Here is a 17,543-nt window from a genome sequence, read left to right on the forward strand (position 1 = left end):
GTAGGCAGAACAACCATTGTCCACCGCCAAAAGATACGTTTTATAAGATCCCATTGAAAAAGCAACGAAGCGCTCCCGAGCATACTGGAAGATGGTTCCGTGCGAATAACAGCGCGGCCGCCAAAGAAATGTCTAAACATTGTAAACAAGGCTGTGAGGATATTTGCTGATCAAACCTTGATCCTTAAGGGAGACTGACTCTTAACGGTTGTCCTCAGCGAAGATCTATCAGCGAAAAACGTTCGCAGCCGCAAGTAACGCCCACAGCCGGAAGATTTGTGACTCTATTATTAGTTCGAGTTTTACATTCATCAGTCTCTTGGCTCCCAGCACGAAACCAACTGTGTCTATGCCCGGATTTGAACCCAGAGCACAACGTAGCCTTAAAATTAGCTCACAAAGCTATTACTCAGTTAACCTGGAATTCGCGAGATATCCCAGATACCTAAGTATTTTACCAATTATAGGGGAACACGGGCTTGATACAGCTGTTAGACTGCTGACGATGCAGACCACGCCTGTAGCTTTTCATTGCAAATAAGCCGGCATCATCTCTTACAAAAGCAAAAAAAATGGCCTAAATAAAATAAGGCCTGACATTTCAAATGGATTCAAAGTCTATACACATCGTATCGCATCGTGGCTGACGTCTTTTAGCTGATATGCTGTTTTTTTTTGTCGAACATCCCAAAAGATTTCTTCTAGTGACCTCAGCTTACAACGGGTTCCTCCGCAAATATGGAGCCATAAGATAGCTGACATAGATTCTAGCTTTTATAGAACTAAGGCCATTGCTGGAAGAATTTGAATCGTTACGTCTTCACACATTTTGACGGTTATGGATTTCATCATGTCATACCCGTCACTAGCGGCTTCACAAGCGTCGGTCGGCGTTCCTTATGCGTGGCAACGTTGCGGGGTCGCACAAACAAGACACCTAGCAACAACTTACCTGCAAGTTCCACTTCTGAGCAGGTTCGCAATCTAAATCATTATTTGATAATTTCTGTTAATAATATCTTTTATAATATAATCGACAGATATTTAAGAATGATGCATGACAAAGTGTTGTGCCACGAACCGAATAACGAGAGGAGCGTTAATTAACAATTCGATACGGACCATTGCAATATCGCCTACGATTGCATGTAGTCGACCATGAGAGTATCAATGATCGCAAAAAGAAACATGGTAATGAGGAAAACTAATAATAATCTGATAACGAGTTATCTAAAATGTTGCGATGGCCAGTAATTTATTCAAAGTCAAACAATTTCTGCTGAACTACGTTGTCCGCATGGTATATCTATCTATTTATTCCAGCCTGTGAAATGTCCATAGATCTTTTTCAGAATACATGACGATATCGTACGCTCCTTCCAAATGATCTATAACATCTTGATTATACGGCTGTGTTCAGAGTATAAATGTCATCTGGCCAGCTACGCTCTGTCCTGCACCTGTATCTGCAGGGTAATTTTACTAGCTTCGTAAAACTTTGTGACGAGATGTTGTCTAGAACTGACTAAGTACGTAGCAGTATTTCCTGCTTGTTTTTTAATCTTACTTGAAAATGTTACGTTACATATGTCTGTTGTTGATACAGTTAATGCTGTTGTTAAATAAACTTATTAAACAGGTTTCCGCGGGTCGTCCCTGACCGTAGCTTATAATATGCTCTTTTTTTGCTTGACAAAATCCCATTTAGCCTCGCCAGCTGAAAATGCACGAGGCCCTAAGCCATCAGTGGGAAGAAACTAAACGTTTAATTCTGCTTCACCGTAGCGTTTATCAGGACTTGAGCGATGTTTCCAACAACTAACAACCGCTCGACTGCAACGCTCCCGGCGCTGATGCGCCATCAGCGTCATCACTACAGAGAACACTTACGCGGTCTAAGTGCTCGGTCGGCAAACAACAGCCTTTGCAAGCAGAACCAACCGACCCAGAGGAAAGCAAGTGGTAGAAAGCGAGCGGTGATTGGCAAGAAAAACTAAAAGCGGCAAGACAAAAAGAAATAAAAGCAAAACATTGAAATCACCAAAGTAACCTTATAGCAGAATGTGGTCGAAAACGTTTCGTCGTTACTATATGCCAGCGGCGGCTAACAGTGCTTCTTCGATCTTTGCTTTCTCAAGTGTCTGTCAATGTATAGCTCGTAATAGCTTTACGTTGTATGCGTGCACAATTTCAGGACACACAAAGAGCCAAAACTAATGCGTCAATAATGGAACTAAGTAAACGAATAGAAGGGAGTACGTACGTGCGACCGAGGTTAACATAACGGTCGGTCATCCACCTGCGCCTGCATTCTGTCAAGGCATATTTATATATGACAATGTCCAGCTAGAGACAAAACGCGATTTTTTGCCGCGGTTAAGCCTGGTCACCAAGTGGGTTACTCTCGATAGACTATGTGTCGCAATTCGATTACGTACTACTTCGCGTATCCACAATGGCCGTCGCAATAAAATATTGCCAACGGTAATTGTCACGCAGGCTTTTAAACGAAACTAACTAAAAAGATAGGCCGTGATTATTCCGGTATTTTATGGTATAGCTCACCAGAAGGATAAACGACCTAGTGAAAATATTCAACCATGTGGTATTCTGACGACAGGACAAGCTCCGATAGTTCGCAGTTGTTTCGGGGGATATTTTTCATAAAGCATAACATCTGTATGAGCCGACACTTTCGGGTGTATTTTTTGCTACTGTTGACCGAACCCGCGTTACGCACTAGGACAATCTCACTCCGTATTTTATAGTTTACAAACATAATTCTTAAGGTCAACTGAATGATGATAATAAGGACACGTCAAACCTCTTGTCAGAGCGATAAGTCTGATCCCAGACGATTAGGATATTGTGTTATGTCCATCCATTTGACCTGACACTTTCAGAGATATTTCAGGAAGTTAGGGCAAATGCTCTTTTTGGACAGCCGTGCAGTGAGGTTCCAAATATTATTGCAAGCTTGTATATCTCAAGTGGCTGCGCTGTATTGAGAAGCAAAGAAAGAAAAAGAAGCCATGATGCGAAGGGCAACACGGTTACAGAACACGTATTTAAATGTAAAACATGTTAAGACTAGAAAGGGGTAGAGCGCTCGAATAAAGAATTAAGATGATTTCCCTTGATTTAATATAACATCTTGTAGCTACTGATCTTTATAGTCAGGCAAGCATTGAACAACAGCGTTGCCCTAATGAAATAGTGAAGACCCAAAGACCACACAGAAAAAAAACACTCGAATTTAATCAACGAAGTCCTCGGCTCACTCCAGTATCGAGTTATATATTATACATAGCGTACTATCTAGAAAAAAAAATCATACGAATATTGTATCATTCGCTGAACAATTTCCACCAACGTTCGATGGAGTTTAAGTCAAACGATGTTCAACTCTGGCCAGTTATCAAACACTACTCTGCGTGTAGCACGTTGACACTTGGACGCACGAGGAGGATCCGTAGTTGGAATATTAGCAATAATGAGACACGCTCGGAGTTGTAGTAACGTTGTTGTTTTCTTGCTTTTCCAACGCTAAACGTCATTGGCTGTTTGTGCTCAATACCAAGGGCATCCGTTTGTATATCTCCACGTGCAAACTTGACGGATAGACATCAACTTCGACGAAGTCGACTCGTAACATTCACGCAGGCGGCGCGTCATATCCGTGGTAACGGCCAATTTACAAAAGTACGAGCGAAACTTTTGCGTAACTGCCGATCGTTCGGTCCGCATATCTAGTTCGTGAAATAAGGATAGGCTACTGCGGCCAACCTTGTTGTGCGGCCGCCATTGTGATCCCGGTAGTCATATACCGTGCCGATGTAAAATAATCATATAAAGAAGATTAGTATGCTACTCACGTGGACTGAAACCGTACGAGGCGCAGACAACGAGCTTTGGCTAGGAAGTTTTGTCGAGTTTACTCCATTTGTGCAATACAACAGACTTCCTGCAAAGGCTGATTTCGTTCGAAACTACTTAATAACGCCGCAAGCTTCACTTCCGCCGCGAAGTCGGCGAACGGATACGCCTGTGTGGCCACCGGACTAGCGGCTATTTAATGAAACACACAATTTCCTAGAATTAAAAACCTTTCTTTGAATATCATGTCTTCGTTTCCTATCTATTACAAGTCCGCTTTTCAAGTTCTCTTTTTGCTACATGATATTTTAGGACTAACTTAAGTTAAGAAGACTTCTTTTTCTATCCACATAGTATAATTGCTTTTTAATTAAAGTCGTCCTCATTCACCACCGGTGACCTGGCGTAGTCTAATGAGTTTGCTCTGGTTTTCATCCATTGGCAAGCTTCCATTTTACCAGAAACATTTTTAACTACCACGAACACGCGCTGAACGTAAACGTATTCATTTAAGTGGGCCACCCTATATAAACGAGTAATCAAGTGTTTTCTCGGTATCGAGTAGAGGAAAATATCTTTCATGTTTCGTCCATGTTCTCCGGATTCTTCTTCATGAACGGATCGCAACACTGACCCGCGAAGAGGCGCAGGATACGATATACTTCCTGGAAAGCGTCACTTTTTTCAATACTTATGAGTTAGATAATATCATTTGGAAAAGGCGAGGGATGTACTGCTGCAACCTGGCTGATTCCCACCTGACTGGCTCGTAGTTAGAAACCTAAAGTGTAAATACATAATAGTAGGCTTGGCAGCTAAACAGGTATATATGCATGTATATACGAAAAATGTGTGTGCATCCACCAGGATGATGACAGGCAAACTAATTTAACGTTGATCTGTCTGGATTCCAGTTGGGACGTATGTTTCTGAGTCATGTACTCCGTGACATTTCCAATAGGGTAGAGAGGAGACTCTGCACGTTCTCTATTTCATACGTGCGTTAATTACGCTCATGGAAGGCGCATCAATTCTGGATCAAACTTAGCGCTCTGCCATCACCGATCTCATGTTATCGGCATGACTTACAATCACTGACTTGTAAGCATCCAACTCTGCTTAGTATCTGTTCTGCGTTCAGTGCGAGCTTTCAGCTTCGTCCCAGCTCGCTTGCGGATATACCTATCCTCTATTTATTTTTAATTGATCTCTAGTAAGAGATGATCGCTCGTTATTGATCACACATTATTTACGTACAGCCGACGCGATTCGTTAAACAATCCGTATCACGACGCAATTACCGGAGGTGGCCGCAGATTTCTACTGTTTAGAGGAGCCTACACGAGTATATATCTGCTTATTTCTCGATTGGCTTATAGGACGCAGTGGCATAATAATATAGCCCACAGACGCGCTGAGGCCGACGTCGGCTCAGTGCATTACTGTCCACTTTAGCCAGGCGTTCTATTGTAAATTCAAGTCATTGTTGATGTGCTCTACAGAATTCGACAGGGTCGAGTTACAAGCATTAGTGGAGGACGGACAGCACAGCGAGCGCATCGTGTCCAAAAAGTAGGTCATCCCCACCGGCTAGCCCCTTAAGATCCCTTCGAGCTTAGCCCGGATGCCTGATATAGACCCCTTGTGCTCCTCACATTATTAAATTTGACCCCGTCTTCCCTGTCGCCGAGTTCCCGGTCACGACTAACGTTCGTAAAACGTTACTCGTAATTCTAGCAGTGCCGCAGCCGCAGCCGCAGCCGCAACTGACTGGTTGAAAATCCTGACCAGTATACGCACGTAGCCTACCCATCACAAGTCCTTTTCCCTGGGGATTTCGGAGAGTTCCTCGGCCTAGCATGTTCCACTCAGGCCACCCCGCGCTAAACCGTCCTGTGACCCACGAACAGCAGGTCAGGCGTGGAGCGCAACCCAGTTTTGGGTAGAGCACTGTAACAACCAATCGGTTTTGATACGAACGCGTTGGCGCGTAGCCTTTAGCACGGGCAAGCAGTAACGATACCAGCACCGTCGGCGTCAGACAGCCTAAGCTTAGCGGGGACTCATGATAATTGGGGTGGTCCTCCTTGAATATCGGACGTACGCGCGGACAGTGCTCATGTCAGTGTTGCAATCGCAGCTATTGGCGTGTTTGTCGGTTCGCAGGACGTACTGCCTGCTTCCGATCACGGAGGTCAGAGCTTGATTGCGTTGGCAACGAGTTGCTCAGGTCAACCGTCTGCGCACTCCGTCATTAAAAAAAGAACCGAAATAAAGCAGGGGGCGTACATGCTTCCGTTAGACTGATGATCTAATAGTGTATCAGACGACCAGATCGATCACGCCTAGATTTATATATCCTATTTCTTATGATGTATTTGTTAAGTAAGTACGACCTGTTTCATGTCAATGATATAATAGAATGAGTCAAGGCTGACTTATTTGTTCGAAATAACCATGGGATCTTTTTCATATCGCTTGCCAATAACGACATAGTGAATATTGGCGGTATAGCCCTCGATTTCTAATACGCCACACCTGTTTGAATTGACTTGGACACGCTAAGAAGCTATGTAAAATGAAACATTTAATTCATCCTTATTCCATCACCTTCGGCAATTATCGTCTGTAGCAATGCACGTGGATATAGCTGATATACCTATCGCAAGCCGCGTTCGCGCCGCACCGACATAGAATCGCTGAAACGATTTATTACATTCTAACTTGAATGGACCGGACCGATCAGCTGGCTGGCTTCCGCGTTTGTTTAGGGGCTATCGTCTTTGACCAGGTCTTGTAGTAGAATGGCCTTGATCTTTCATAGTCATTCATTTGTAGTGGCGTTCTTTCGTCTTTCCTTTCTCACAGTGAAAGCCCTGGGAGGTCCTCGGCCTAGTAGCAGCCTGTCAATGAGGCTAGTATGCTTCTGCCCACTTACTCTAATGCAACTGACGAAAAGTAATAGCCGGTAAATTTAGGTATCTCTGCAACTGGGCTGCAGTTTTATTTAATTTTACCTGTAGAGAATTGTATAGTGCTTGTTGCCTAAACGATTTCAGCAATGTTTACGTTCGTCTACGTTAAGTTAGGACCAAGTAATACGTTTAAGAAATAGGGTCGGTCGTTAGTCTGTTATTCCTTCATGCTTTTGTAGTTCATTGTGTGTTGCTTTTCATTCTTCATGTCGAAGCCACCGCATAGCACCTCTTTCCCGCACACGGTGGGGTCACACGGGAATGACCGGAACTGAAGCCGTCCACCAGGCGTCTCTTGCGGATAGCTATATTGCACCCAACATTTTCCAAGACAAAGATTACATTCACGGGTCATTTCGTTGCCTCGACAGTGCCGGCTCTCTTTTAAACAGCGGGCGGGATCGCAGTAACGAAAATTGCCTTCTTCAAATTCCCGTAGCCTATGTTAGGTTCAATTAGGAACGAGAAAAAATATTCATTTAACCATGATGAAGGTTTTTATTCTTGACTGACATTACCTATTCGCATGACGAAAGGTAGCCTTTCTAACTTTTCCGGATAGAATATACTTCAGGAAACATCTACATTGTGATCCGTGTATCTTTTGAGATGCAGATATTACTCGACCTATGCATCGCTCGTGACAAACTACACTTAAGTTTTTAAGGCTTACCTTTGAACCATATTAAATATTTTTGTACACACTCTAGCGTCCTTATTTTTTTCTTGGCGTACTCGTCTCTTTTCCAATTTTTCAGTCTTAGTGCGGGTATAACAGAGGATCTTCGTTTGATTAAATCTGGTTAATCGCTCACAGGCGATTCCGTCTGCAGGCTCGCTTTTTCGAGATGGATATTCAAACAGTCCATTGGCTATCCCGATGAGCAAGACGATACTAGCTAGGATAATAAACCTTTTGATTTGCGGCCGAAAAGTCGACTCTGCCGACATCACAATTTAAGCTTTGTTTTCTCTTTGCTAAAACTTCTACTTGGGCGCCTTTGCAAACATCACGTTACCACTGGAACTCGGTTCACCTATTTGTTGTTGTAGAAACAAAGGTTTGTTTGATGTTCGCTAGTGGAAAGACATGTAGCATTGTGCAAATAAAAGTATAGTTACGGGACAGCTGGCCAATGTGCTACTTGTTTTCGAAAGGATCACTAGAATCGGCATCCGAGACTTGTGGATTTTGAACCCTCGAAATCAGTGGGGCTTGCATTTATCTACGGTATGTGAAAACCACAACTAGTACGTTACTTTATCATTTTGCATGATGTACCGTTTGCACTTCTTGCTAGGTGAGTCACGCGATGCGATGACCGACCATGTGCACGAGTAGGTCATGCGTGCTAAGGCCAAATCAAAAAAGCCACCCCGATGCACGTGGAAACTTATTGCGGGACACTCAAAACGTTTTCGGTCCTCCACTATCAACGATGAGTGGATCATCTACCAATTCTAAATAACGCAATCTTTCATAGCCTTATAGATGATGAATTTTTGAAGATAGAAATTCTTCAAATGATGCTTAACGTCGTAAAAGAACGAAAATTAAATTAGTCTTCATCTTTTGCCTAAGATATGTTGTCGCAAGTTATTAGGTACTAGGTACGGCCATGTCAACATGGACACATAAAATAGCTGGACGGAGGCATAACGATGAGACAAGGTCCCTACACGCTACCGATCTCGTCTACCAGTTTCGTGGTCAAATACAGTGCAGCGAGCGACTACAAAGTGATATCGGCCTACTTATAATACGCGTAAAAAATACATAACGATATAATTAGTAGAAATTGGCGCTATTTCTATTGGTCATTGTCCTCGTCTTTACCATTTTCGACAGCCTTGACTACGGAACACAGTTCCCTCGAAAGCATCGGTGGTGTATATTGTTATCATTATTACAAGAGCTTCTGTAGACTCTGCTCTGATTCTGCTGAGCAGCGGCGATCGGCGCTCAGTATCCGTGCAATAATACAACTACCTTCATATAAACGAAAGCTCGTATATAAAGGCTAGCCGGTGTCTATTTGATTGTTACTCTCGTCCGGAGAGATCGGGCGCGCGTCTGTCTTCATTGTTATTGGCATCAGCTACAACAGTTCCTGCTATTGCTGCTAATTAATAAACTTAAACGAATTCTGATCGTTGATTTGAATTAACGAAAATAAAATCATGACCCTCACCAATAATGGCCATTTCGTCGGTCATATAGCATCAGACACAATAAATGGGTCGATTCCTGGTAAGGTGGCCTAATTTTTGTTTCAAATGCAGAACGCCTACCGCGTTATGGCTTCGTTCCTCAGAGTCGTGCGCGTGAAACAGAATAACCGAGCAGTAAACTGGCCAGCAAAGCATAACAAATTCAGGTAGAATAGTACGGACGAAAATGACAGACGCTCTTTGATTTAGTTCATGACCTAATAGCAACTAACCTAACTGTGATTATTGCAAATTTTGCATGAATTCAAAATAGGGCTAGGGTTAGATAAACTTTTGCGAAAGGCAAGCCCGCTTTTCATGTGTTACCATTTCAAAAGACCGTACAGAGCACTTCGTAAGAAACACATGCATATATAAACATATTGGACGCAAACTCCTAATTAATATAATTAATAATGTCGTTCGTTGAACGCTCATAAACAAGTTATACATACTTCATTCACTCCGGTAAATATGGGTTATTTTCGAGAGGCACAGCGAAATATCTGTATCAGTAAAAAAAACTCTATATGAAGAAGACATGCAGATTAACTAGTTGTGATCATCGAAGCGTGTTTCTCAAAATACAAACATTTGCCACCGAAAATTCTTGGCCATTTTTCACACTGGGAATCGTATAATTAAGAGCGTCCTTGCAGTCCTGGATTTATACTATCGCTTCATTACAGAATGCCGAAAGCAGTCATGCAATAGATCTTCAGCACAATTAATAACACTGCTAGGGCAAAGCTCATCACAATAAACAAACTGATAGACTTTTGGTGCCGCCAATCAACTTAACGCACTCCCATCACCAGACCGTAGAGTTGAAAGTACGGTACATTCGCCAAGATTAAATTCGGCAAAGGTGCTCGTCCTTTCATTTCCTATTTGTTTCAGTTTAAACTCTCAGCAATTTAGGTGTCCTGTTGCCAGAGCCATTCATATGGCGCTCGTAAGGGTTGCGACAAATGGTAAACGTACGATTCGTTGAATTCATTACATTTTTATACACGAGCATTTGCTACCTACGCCAATGAAACGGTTTCGCTATGGCTAGTCTTGGATTGGCCGATTGCCCGTCTTGGTCAGGGCATAATCGTAGAAGTTGAGCTGAAATCAATTGTAGGACCGCAGCATTCAATGTTGACGTTTTGCAGCTATAGAACGCCGTCGTACAGCTGGCGTTTGCCACCGCGTCATAGTGCGGGGTCTATAGTACCCGAGAGAAGCCAGAACGCTTTTGTTAATTGGCAACGATGACGATACCATTCACAACAGCTATAACAGAAACAGTTTGCCAATTCAGCCACAAATTATCACTTCCCTGACTATACGATGTGAAGTATGGTGCTGAAAAACGGGCAAGCGAGCCCGCCCTCGCCTGTCCTTTCGTTCCGCAGGGGCACAAGCTGAACTCGAGACCCTTATGACCCAATAAGTAGAGCCGGCCAGCTGACTAGGCAATTGACGCCGCACTAATGTCTGAGTGCGTGCTCTCGAGTGTTACAAAAAAATAACAGACGCTTGCCGCGAAAGCTTTTCTTGTTGTCGTCGTCGTCGCTGCCGATAACGTGATCAGTATGACCGGGCAGCGGTAGAGCTGGCACTGCGCTACCTTTGCATCAGCCCTCTGATCTGAAATTAAGGGAGATGATTCGGAACAAGACCAAAGCAGTAATGAATCGCCAAGGCCCATCCATATTGCCTCTGTACGTTTTTTTTTTTTACTCGAGCACAAGCCGCAACTACTATTTAACGATAATAAATTTAAACATTCATTTATTGATCTATGTCGATAAACGAGAACTGAGTGGGTGAGGGGCGGGCAAACGAAGTGACATGGCCATATAGAACGAAGCAGCTAATCGAGACACTTGTATCACTGCTAGGCAATGCCGAAAAATGTGGGGTCTAATTTACGAACATTAAGATTTTCACACCCAAGTCGTACCGTACCGCAAACAACGCCCAAAACCGACAACGTCTAAATAATAAGATAATGCCAGTACTTTCGGCGCCATGGTGATTATCGCCCACGGCGACACTATATCGCCATGTTGTGCAACGAATCCTGACGGTGTTCGACACATGGGTGACTGCCATTTGTAGAAAACTGCGCATATGTGTACATAACGAAAACGACACGAACAGAGAAAGCATAGCGGGGTGCATTACCAAATACTGATCCTCTGACGCACATATAATCAGGCAGACCAGTACGTTCTGAATGAAATTTAAATTTGATCATAGTATAATTATAAATATATACAATGCCTTTCCGATTACTACACAAAATTGATTTTTTCTGCTTAAGGCATAGCCATTACTACATTATGGGTTCAAGGTCAAAAAGGTGCATGCGCACATAGACTTCGCAAGAGCATACTTCGCATAAGCTTCGCAAGAGAAGCGAACTTTCTTTCTGCCTTTGTTTATCGACATGCCATACGCTACCAATTTTTAATGGGCATCATGTGTCTTATGGCCTACAGAAACGACTTGCGACCTAATAGGAAATTCCGAATTTAACATGTCTTAGTTTCATATTGTGTCCCATAATAAACGTTTGTTTAAATGTTTGAAGGCCCATAATGGCACCAATGGAGGTCTTTTCACCCTATAACGATACTCGTAGATTCACTGTATTTGTGCAAGTTACGTTGACTTGTACCGTGCCACATACATTTACCGGTACGATTTCAATCATCATGTAATCAACCTTTAAAATAGGACTGCATTGCGAAGGGCAGTGTGAATGTGGCAACGATACTGATTTATAGCAGAAGCGTTCCGTTAATCCTTTGGATAACTATACACTTTGTCCTGCTTTAGTTTTATGTACAACTCATCACGAACGACAAATGGACATACAGACATGATGGCCAAACTCGAAAATATCGATAACTGCGATGGCGGAGCGGCAAAGGAAATCAATCTTGCCCACCTATTTCTGCCTGGTATTGTTTCTGCCGTTGTTGCTCTCATTCGTTTCTATTATTGCTACTTTATCCATCAGTTTCGTCCTATACCTTTGATGGATGGAACGTCTAGCCATGGCGCGCCGATCGCGGCGACTATGGGTGCGGAACCAGATACGTTGCCTGGCTCGGATCTACTGTTATATTATACACGCACACGTATACGTGTAGTTTTTTAAAACAGGAAACCTCGATTTTGATGAACCATGGTCGTTTAAGCGAAGCTTGATCAGATTATTGCTTATGTCCGTACTAGTAGAAAGTGCAAACAAGCTTCTATATTGTGTAGAACAGATAGACATATCGATGAAGCTACCTAGCGCGACGCACTGCTCCTGCCTATCAAATTATGCCGGTAGCCATTTCTAAAGCATCTGCCGCATAAGTGCCATTGAGTCCCGTCCATCGTAGTCAAATGTGGGTAAACGTACAGAACGAACGCGTGTATTTATCCTAGTTGATTAACTGTTCCAGTATGGTGACTTCTTCGAAAAGAAGTCACTTTTTGAAGAAAAAACCTGGTGCCTTTGCGTTTCGTTATCGTCCTTAGATTGAGTTATACATAACTGTTATGTATAATATTCGACCATGTATGTATTTTGACGCGTCAAATAAAGCCCGCAGGGTACAAAGCACCTACGAGTCCCAAAAACCAAGTGGATTAAGAGCGAAGCGTGGTGACATGTGTCAGCTGAGGGTAAGACTTTGATAACGAAGTCTGTCGCTTTGGCAAGGCGTATGCGTATGCGTATGTGTACTGTGATATAATATTAGATAAAGGTTGTAGCATTTTAAATTGGCAGATTTTCATTTCGTTGTCATTTGTTTATAAAGTACGGCATATTTATTTCAGGCTATTGTGGTGGATGATGGTATGTGTTTTGGGTGGAAGTTATTGCATGGAACCGTAACTCCTATCTGTAGGATATCATGTTTAGATCAATGCAAAGCAGTGTTCATAGGACTATGTTAAATCGGTACAGATAATCATAGAAATAGAAAATACAGCGGCAAGTTTCATCAATCGCAGGCATCAGACGGTGACACTCCCTAGAACCATTGTTCTTCATTCGTACTGATTGCAACCTACCTATTTAGCTAAATCCGGAGCGCCAGAAACTGAAATGTTACAGATGCAAAGCAGATAGAAGCTGACTCTGACCACAAACTTCCTACAATTAAAAATTGTAGAAAGTTGCTAATGTCAACTGCTCGTGACATGTTTCGTATAACGAACCTTCGAAACTGGATCGTCCCTGGTTCCCTAGTGTATATTTGTTGCTCGCCTGAGGCCATCAAACAATAGAGCAATCAAACTTTTCATTGCATCGGGTTAGTGTTGTGTGGACGTCCTCTGCCTCATTACTTACTATTGCCGTCCTTATTGTTTACCCGAACTGACTGTATTTCACACTAAGCGACATCAATCGTCAGGGGTCCGGCAATACCTCTCGTTCATAATGCAACGCTATCCCTATAGTCCCAACATGGCTACTGTTCTGAGTTAGATTTCTTTCTCTGCCGACTTCGTTTCCAAGATTGTAGCTAGACTGCTACGCAGGTGATTGCGTTTACAATAGCGCTGAAATGCTAACATTCTCAGTTAACCGTATTGTCATAGGCCAAGCCCCTTCTTCCCTTCGCTGAAAGTGACCGCAAACGCGGTAAATGTCAAAATTTGTCCTTCGAAACAAAACGAAAAAAAGAAACAACGAAAACTAGGCAAGATTATCCTTTGTGCGGCAATTTTTCCTTCTTTGGGAAACGTTGTCTGTACACCGCGAAAAGCGATAATATAGGGCGGAATGAGGAAATCACCGTCATATTAAAAGACAAGGAAAAAAAGTCTAGTGGAAGTGAAATGGCATTGAGCTGCCCGTGTACTAGATATTCTAGGAGAAACTAGTAGATGACGTGGAATATTGGACTATAAGCAGAAGGGGATGGCAGGATGATCTTGTGGGAGCAGTATGATAGAGCTTTTCAGAAGGGGAAAAACATGATGCTATATGTTCGCATCGTTAAAGGTTGCTCTGGCAATTTGCAATAGAAACCAAATGAAGGTTAAGTGAGAATAATGCAGATGTTGTTGAGTGGAGAAACTTTAAACAGATACACAAATGGCAGAGAAGCATGCTGTCGAGCGTTTGCGAAACATCACTTAATATAAAAATGTTCAATGGAAGGCCTAGCGAAATGTCTAAATGCGACCCTGTAGCCTAGATCGACCCACGATAGCGTCCAGCGTCAGATGCATGAGTGGTAAAGCGATATGGCATCAGTGACGTAACTTAGGGAATTCATCAATCGCTAAAGACGGAGCCGAAGGGCACATATTTAAAGCACTCGAATTATTGCTAAGCAAAATTTATTTCTACCCTCTCGTAGTCTACAAATGTAAAGGGCTGTTGACGGGAATACGAAAGCTCAATCGCGGAAGTTATTGATACAATTAAGAGAGCTGCGCAATCAAATGTGTTGTAAATTGTCTGTAATAGATTACGCTTACGTGGATTAAATGTTGCGAACATTTTTTTCGGAAATTATAAAACTAACAGACATCCTCTCCCTCAACTGTAAAAAACCTGGCAAACGAAGTCCGTTTGCAGTGAAGATGATCAACGACATCGAAGCTACTCCACAAGTGACGGATTTTGAAAGCGGGTTCCACTAAATAAGCGAATAGATCGCGGCCAGTTCAGCCAACAGATCGCTGGGCTGTGCGTTGTGACCCACTTTGGGTTGAGGACAGATACCGCCACCGCCAACGCCAACGCCAACGCCAACACTGTAGGTTACAGACGACTATGGAAACCCAGCTGATGCGAGCCTTTAATTCCGGTGTAACGGCTAAGCTTTTAGGGACAACGGTCCATCCTACGGAATAATGTGCCGTTATCTACATTGGTGTGCAGTTTTTAATTAAAAAAGTTTAATTTTCTACAGTGTTAGTATACCGTTCGTGCAGGGTATGTTCTGATAGTAATCTAGCTCTTGATTCTGTGATGGCATTATCCATATACTGAGCATAAGGTGAAAGAAGGCAATTGTAGAAAGATTGCATAAGGTGATATTTAAAAGCTCCTATGTCTGATTTATTCACTTAACGAAATAGGTTTGTTGCAGGACGACAAAGAAAGTCTTCGCTATCGGATAAGACTAAGTTACCATTATCCGCGGTAGAATCTTCTAACGTTCTATGAATATATACAGCTTTGCGGCTTCGATAACTGCCATCAGTGAACGAGAGGATTGTGGTGCCAGCCACCAAATCAGTGAAACCATTTCGTAGCCCTTACCCTGTTTAAGGAGAGTGCTAAAGCCTAAAATGGCAAACACGCGGGATATAAATCAATGCCTTACACAGCTGTACTATGTTTCTAAAAGAGGTGCGGTCCACAACGGTTCATATATTCTGACAAAGTGCAATAGTGTTATTTCTGAACCCATTTTTTACTCTGTTTTGCAATCGGACGGTTTGCACATGAAATTTCGGTAACTTTTTTCTTCGTAACCTGTTTCATTGTAAGTGGCCCCCCGTTTGCTAGAACATCTATCTCACGCTTAACGTAGCAATGCGTCGATCCAGCATGACCGCTAACCCATGTCCAACAGTCCAGTATCACAGATAAACGCATTTTTGTTTCACTGACAGTGCCGTTTACATGTAGGACCCAAGGAACAATATATTAGAGACCTTTAGTATTGTAGATCCTTAAGTGACAGGCGCCAGTTTAAGCCGCGCGGACGGTAAGTGTCTCAAAGCGGCCAAAATGTTAGCCTATGCATTTTCATTCAGCTGAACTTAAATAACAAAAAGTTTTTCAAGTGATGGATTCATAAGTAGATGTAATAGAAATTTAGTTTCACATGGCAACTAATAACACATTATCTGTAGCGGCAGAAGTTAGTTATGGTGCATTTCTAAAAGAACAGATCATTGGATATTGTTATACTTCCCTTTAGCGGTAGGAATACCAATATTCTAGCCAAGACAATGTGGCATACTATCTCCTCAGGCCTGTTGAGGCCTTATATCTACCAGCTTACGGTCTTGATTAAAGGAAAAACAGCCGCACACTTAGCCAGCCAAGATTCACGATAACTCGCAGAAACTTTGGGCGTATTTGCGCGCACAATAACACACAAAGGGCACATTCACATAGCTGATTTCGTAATCTAACATATTTCTTAAAATAACTAGCGTAGCTTACTTTTTTTCATTGGTACATCAGCACATACGACTGCACAAAAACACGTTTTATTTTTAGATACGTTAATTTTAATAACGGTATATATATGAGCATATCGACTATCCCAATAATTGCTTCTTAGAGTAATTTAACGGCACAATAGTGGAAAGGATACTCAAGAAAGCCTCAAAAGCCTCAAGAGATAGGCAGAATACGTACTACTTTCAGTCCAGCCTGATCATTTCGCACTCGATCTAGGGCAAGATGCTTTCACGGTGTCAGTACCTCCATGTCAGCCAATCTGTCGGATTGGTCAAGGTACAGGTGTATTCTAAAAGTGGTTCTTCCGGAGATACTTGCCTGACGCGGATTCCATATCAGAATCAAATCATCTAGTATATCCGGTTGATCTGTTTGTTCTATTCCGCATCTTCCCAAATCGTATCGAATCTTCACCTCGATTGCTCTCGTTTTTTCTGTTTAGTTCTCGCCTTCACCAACCACTGTCTACGGCCATTTTTATCTGGATGAACCGCGATGCAAAATCATATAGTACACCGCACTTCTTACACTGTGATTTCGTTTGATGCGAAGAAAGACAGAGCTAAATGGGCGAAAATCACAAAGAAGATTGATTTCGCTTTATGATATCTGACCATCGATGTCGATCACGTTTGGGAGACGCCATTCGGCGATGGATATGGCATAGATTTAATCGGAACATCGTGCGACCTTTCATTGTCTGCTGCTCTACGTAGAATTAACCTGCTCGGCGTGCGGCGCATAGACATCTATGAGAGATACTCATATATAAATGATTTTCCTTCATCTCTACCTACATCACACTGTATGGTGCATTACGGCGTGTTGTACGAGGCCGGTAGAAGCGTGTTCTTATATCAATGAATAAACGTGAATAAACTACGCAAAACAAAGTAGAGTGAGAAGGCTGCATCTCACCCTGCCACCGGTCATTGTGGTCAATTGGTGTCGCCACCGTAGCTTTCGTAATCTTATTTTTCGGTTTGTTTCCGTTGACTATTTTTCGTTATCAGTTCGCTACTCGTGCCCAATGCTGTAGCTTTCGTTGTTGTTAGTACTACTTTTGCTAATGCTAATATTGTGGTTGCTAGTTCATTTTTTCCCACTATTTATAAATCAGCAAATGGCCGAACTCCTCATATTTACATTATTGTAGTAGCGTTGCCTTCGCAGTCATCAGTGCCGCTATAAACAATCGTGCTCATGAAGGTCTGAGGCACGGTCCCCGCCTACAGTTTTCAATGTGGGAACGCAGGTGACAGTGG

General features: G+C 42.6%; 2 protein-coding genes across 4 annotated transcripts in view; one reads left to right on the forward strand and one right to left on the reverse strand.

The window, feature by feature from the left end:
• LOC111252066 (protein Skeletor, isoforms B/C-like) overlaps positions 1 to 17,543 on the forward strand; it is an 80,131-nt gene that overhangs the window by 39,703 nt on the left and 22,885 nt on the right. The gene's annotated exons all lie outside the window — the stretch shown is intronic.
• On the reverse strand, positions 6,919 to 7,795 carry LOC111252068 (uncharacterized). Its single transcript, XM_022809436.2, has 2 exons — positions 7,525 to 7,795; positions 6,919 to 7,291 (listed from the first exon to the last, which is right to left on the reverse strand). Exons 1-2 carry the CDS (start codon positions 7,533 to 7,535, stop codon positions 7,009 to 7,011), a joined length of 294 nt encoding a protein of 97 aa, XP_022665171.2. The 5' UTR covers positions 7,536 to 7,795; the 3' UTR covers positions 6,919 to 7,008.

The sequence above is a fragment of the Varroa destructor genome, unplaced genomic scaffold (assembly GCF_002443255.2).
Source record: "Varroa destructor unplaced genomic scaffold, Vdes_3.0 BEIS01000005.1, whole genome shotgun sequence".
Taxonomy (NCBI): Eukaryota; Metazoa; Arthropoda; class Arachnida; order Mesostigmata; family Varroidae; genus Varroa; species Varroa destructor.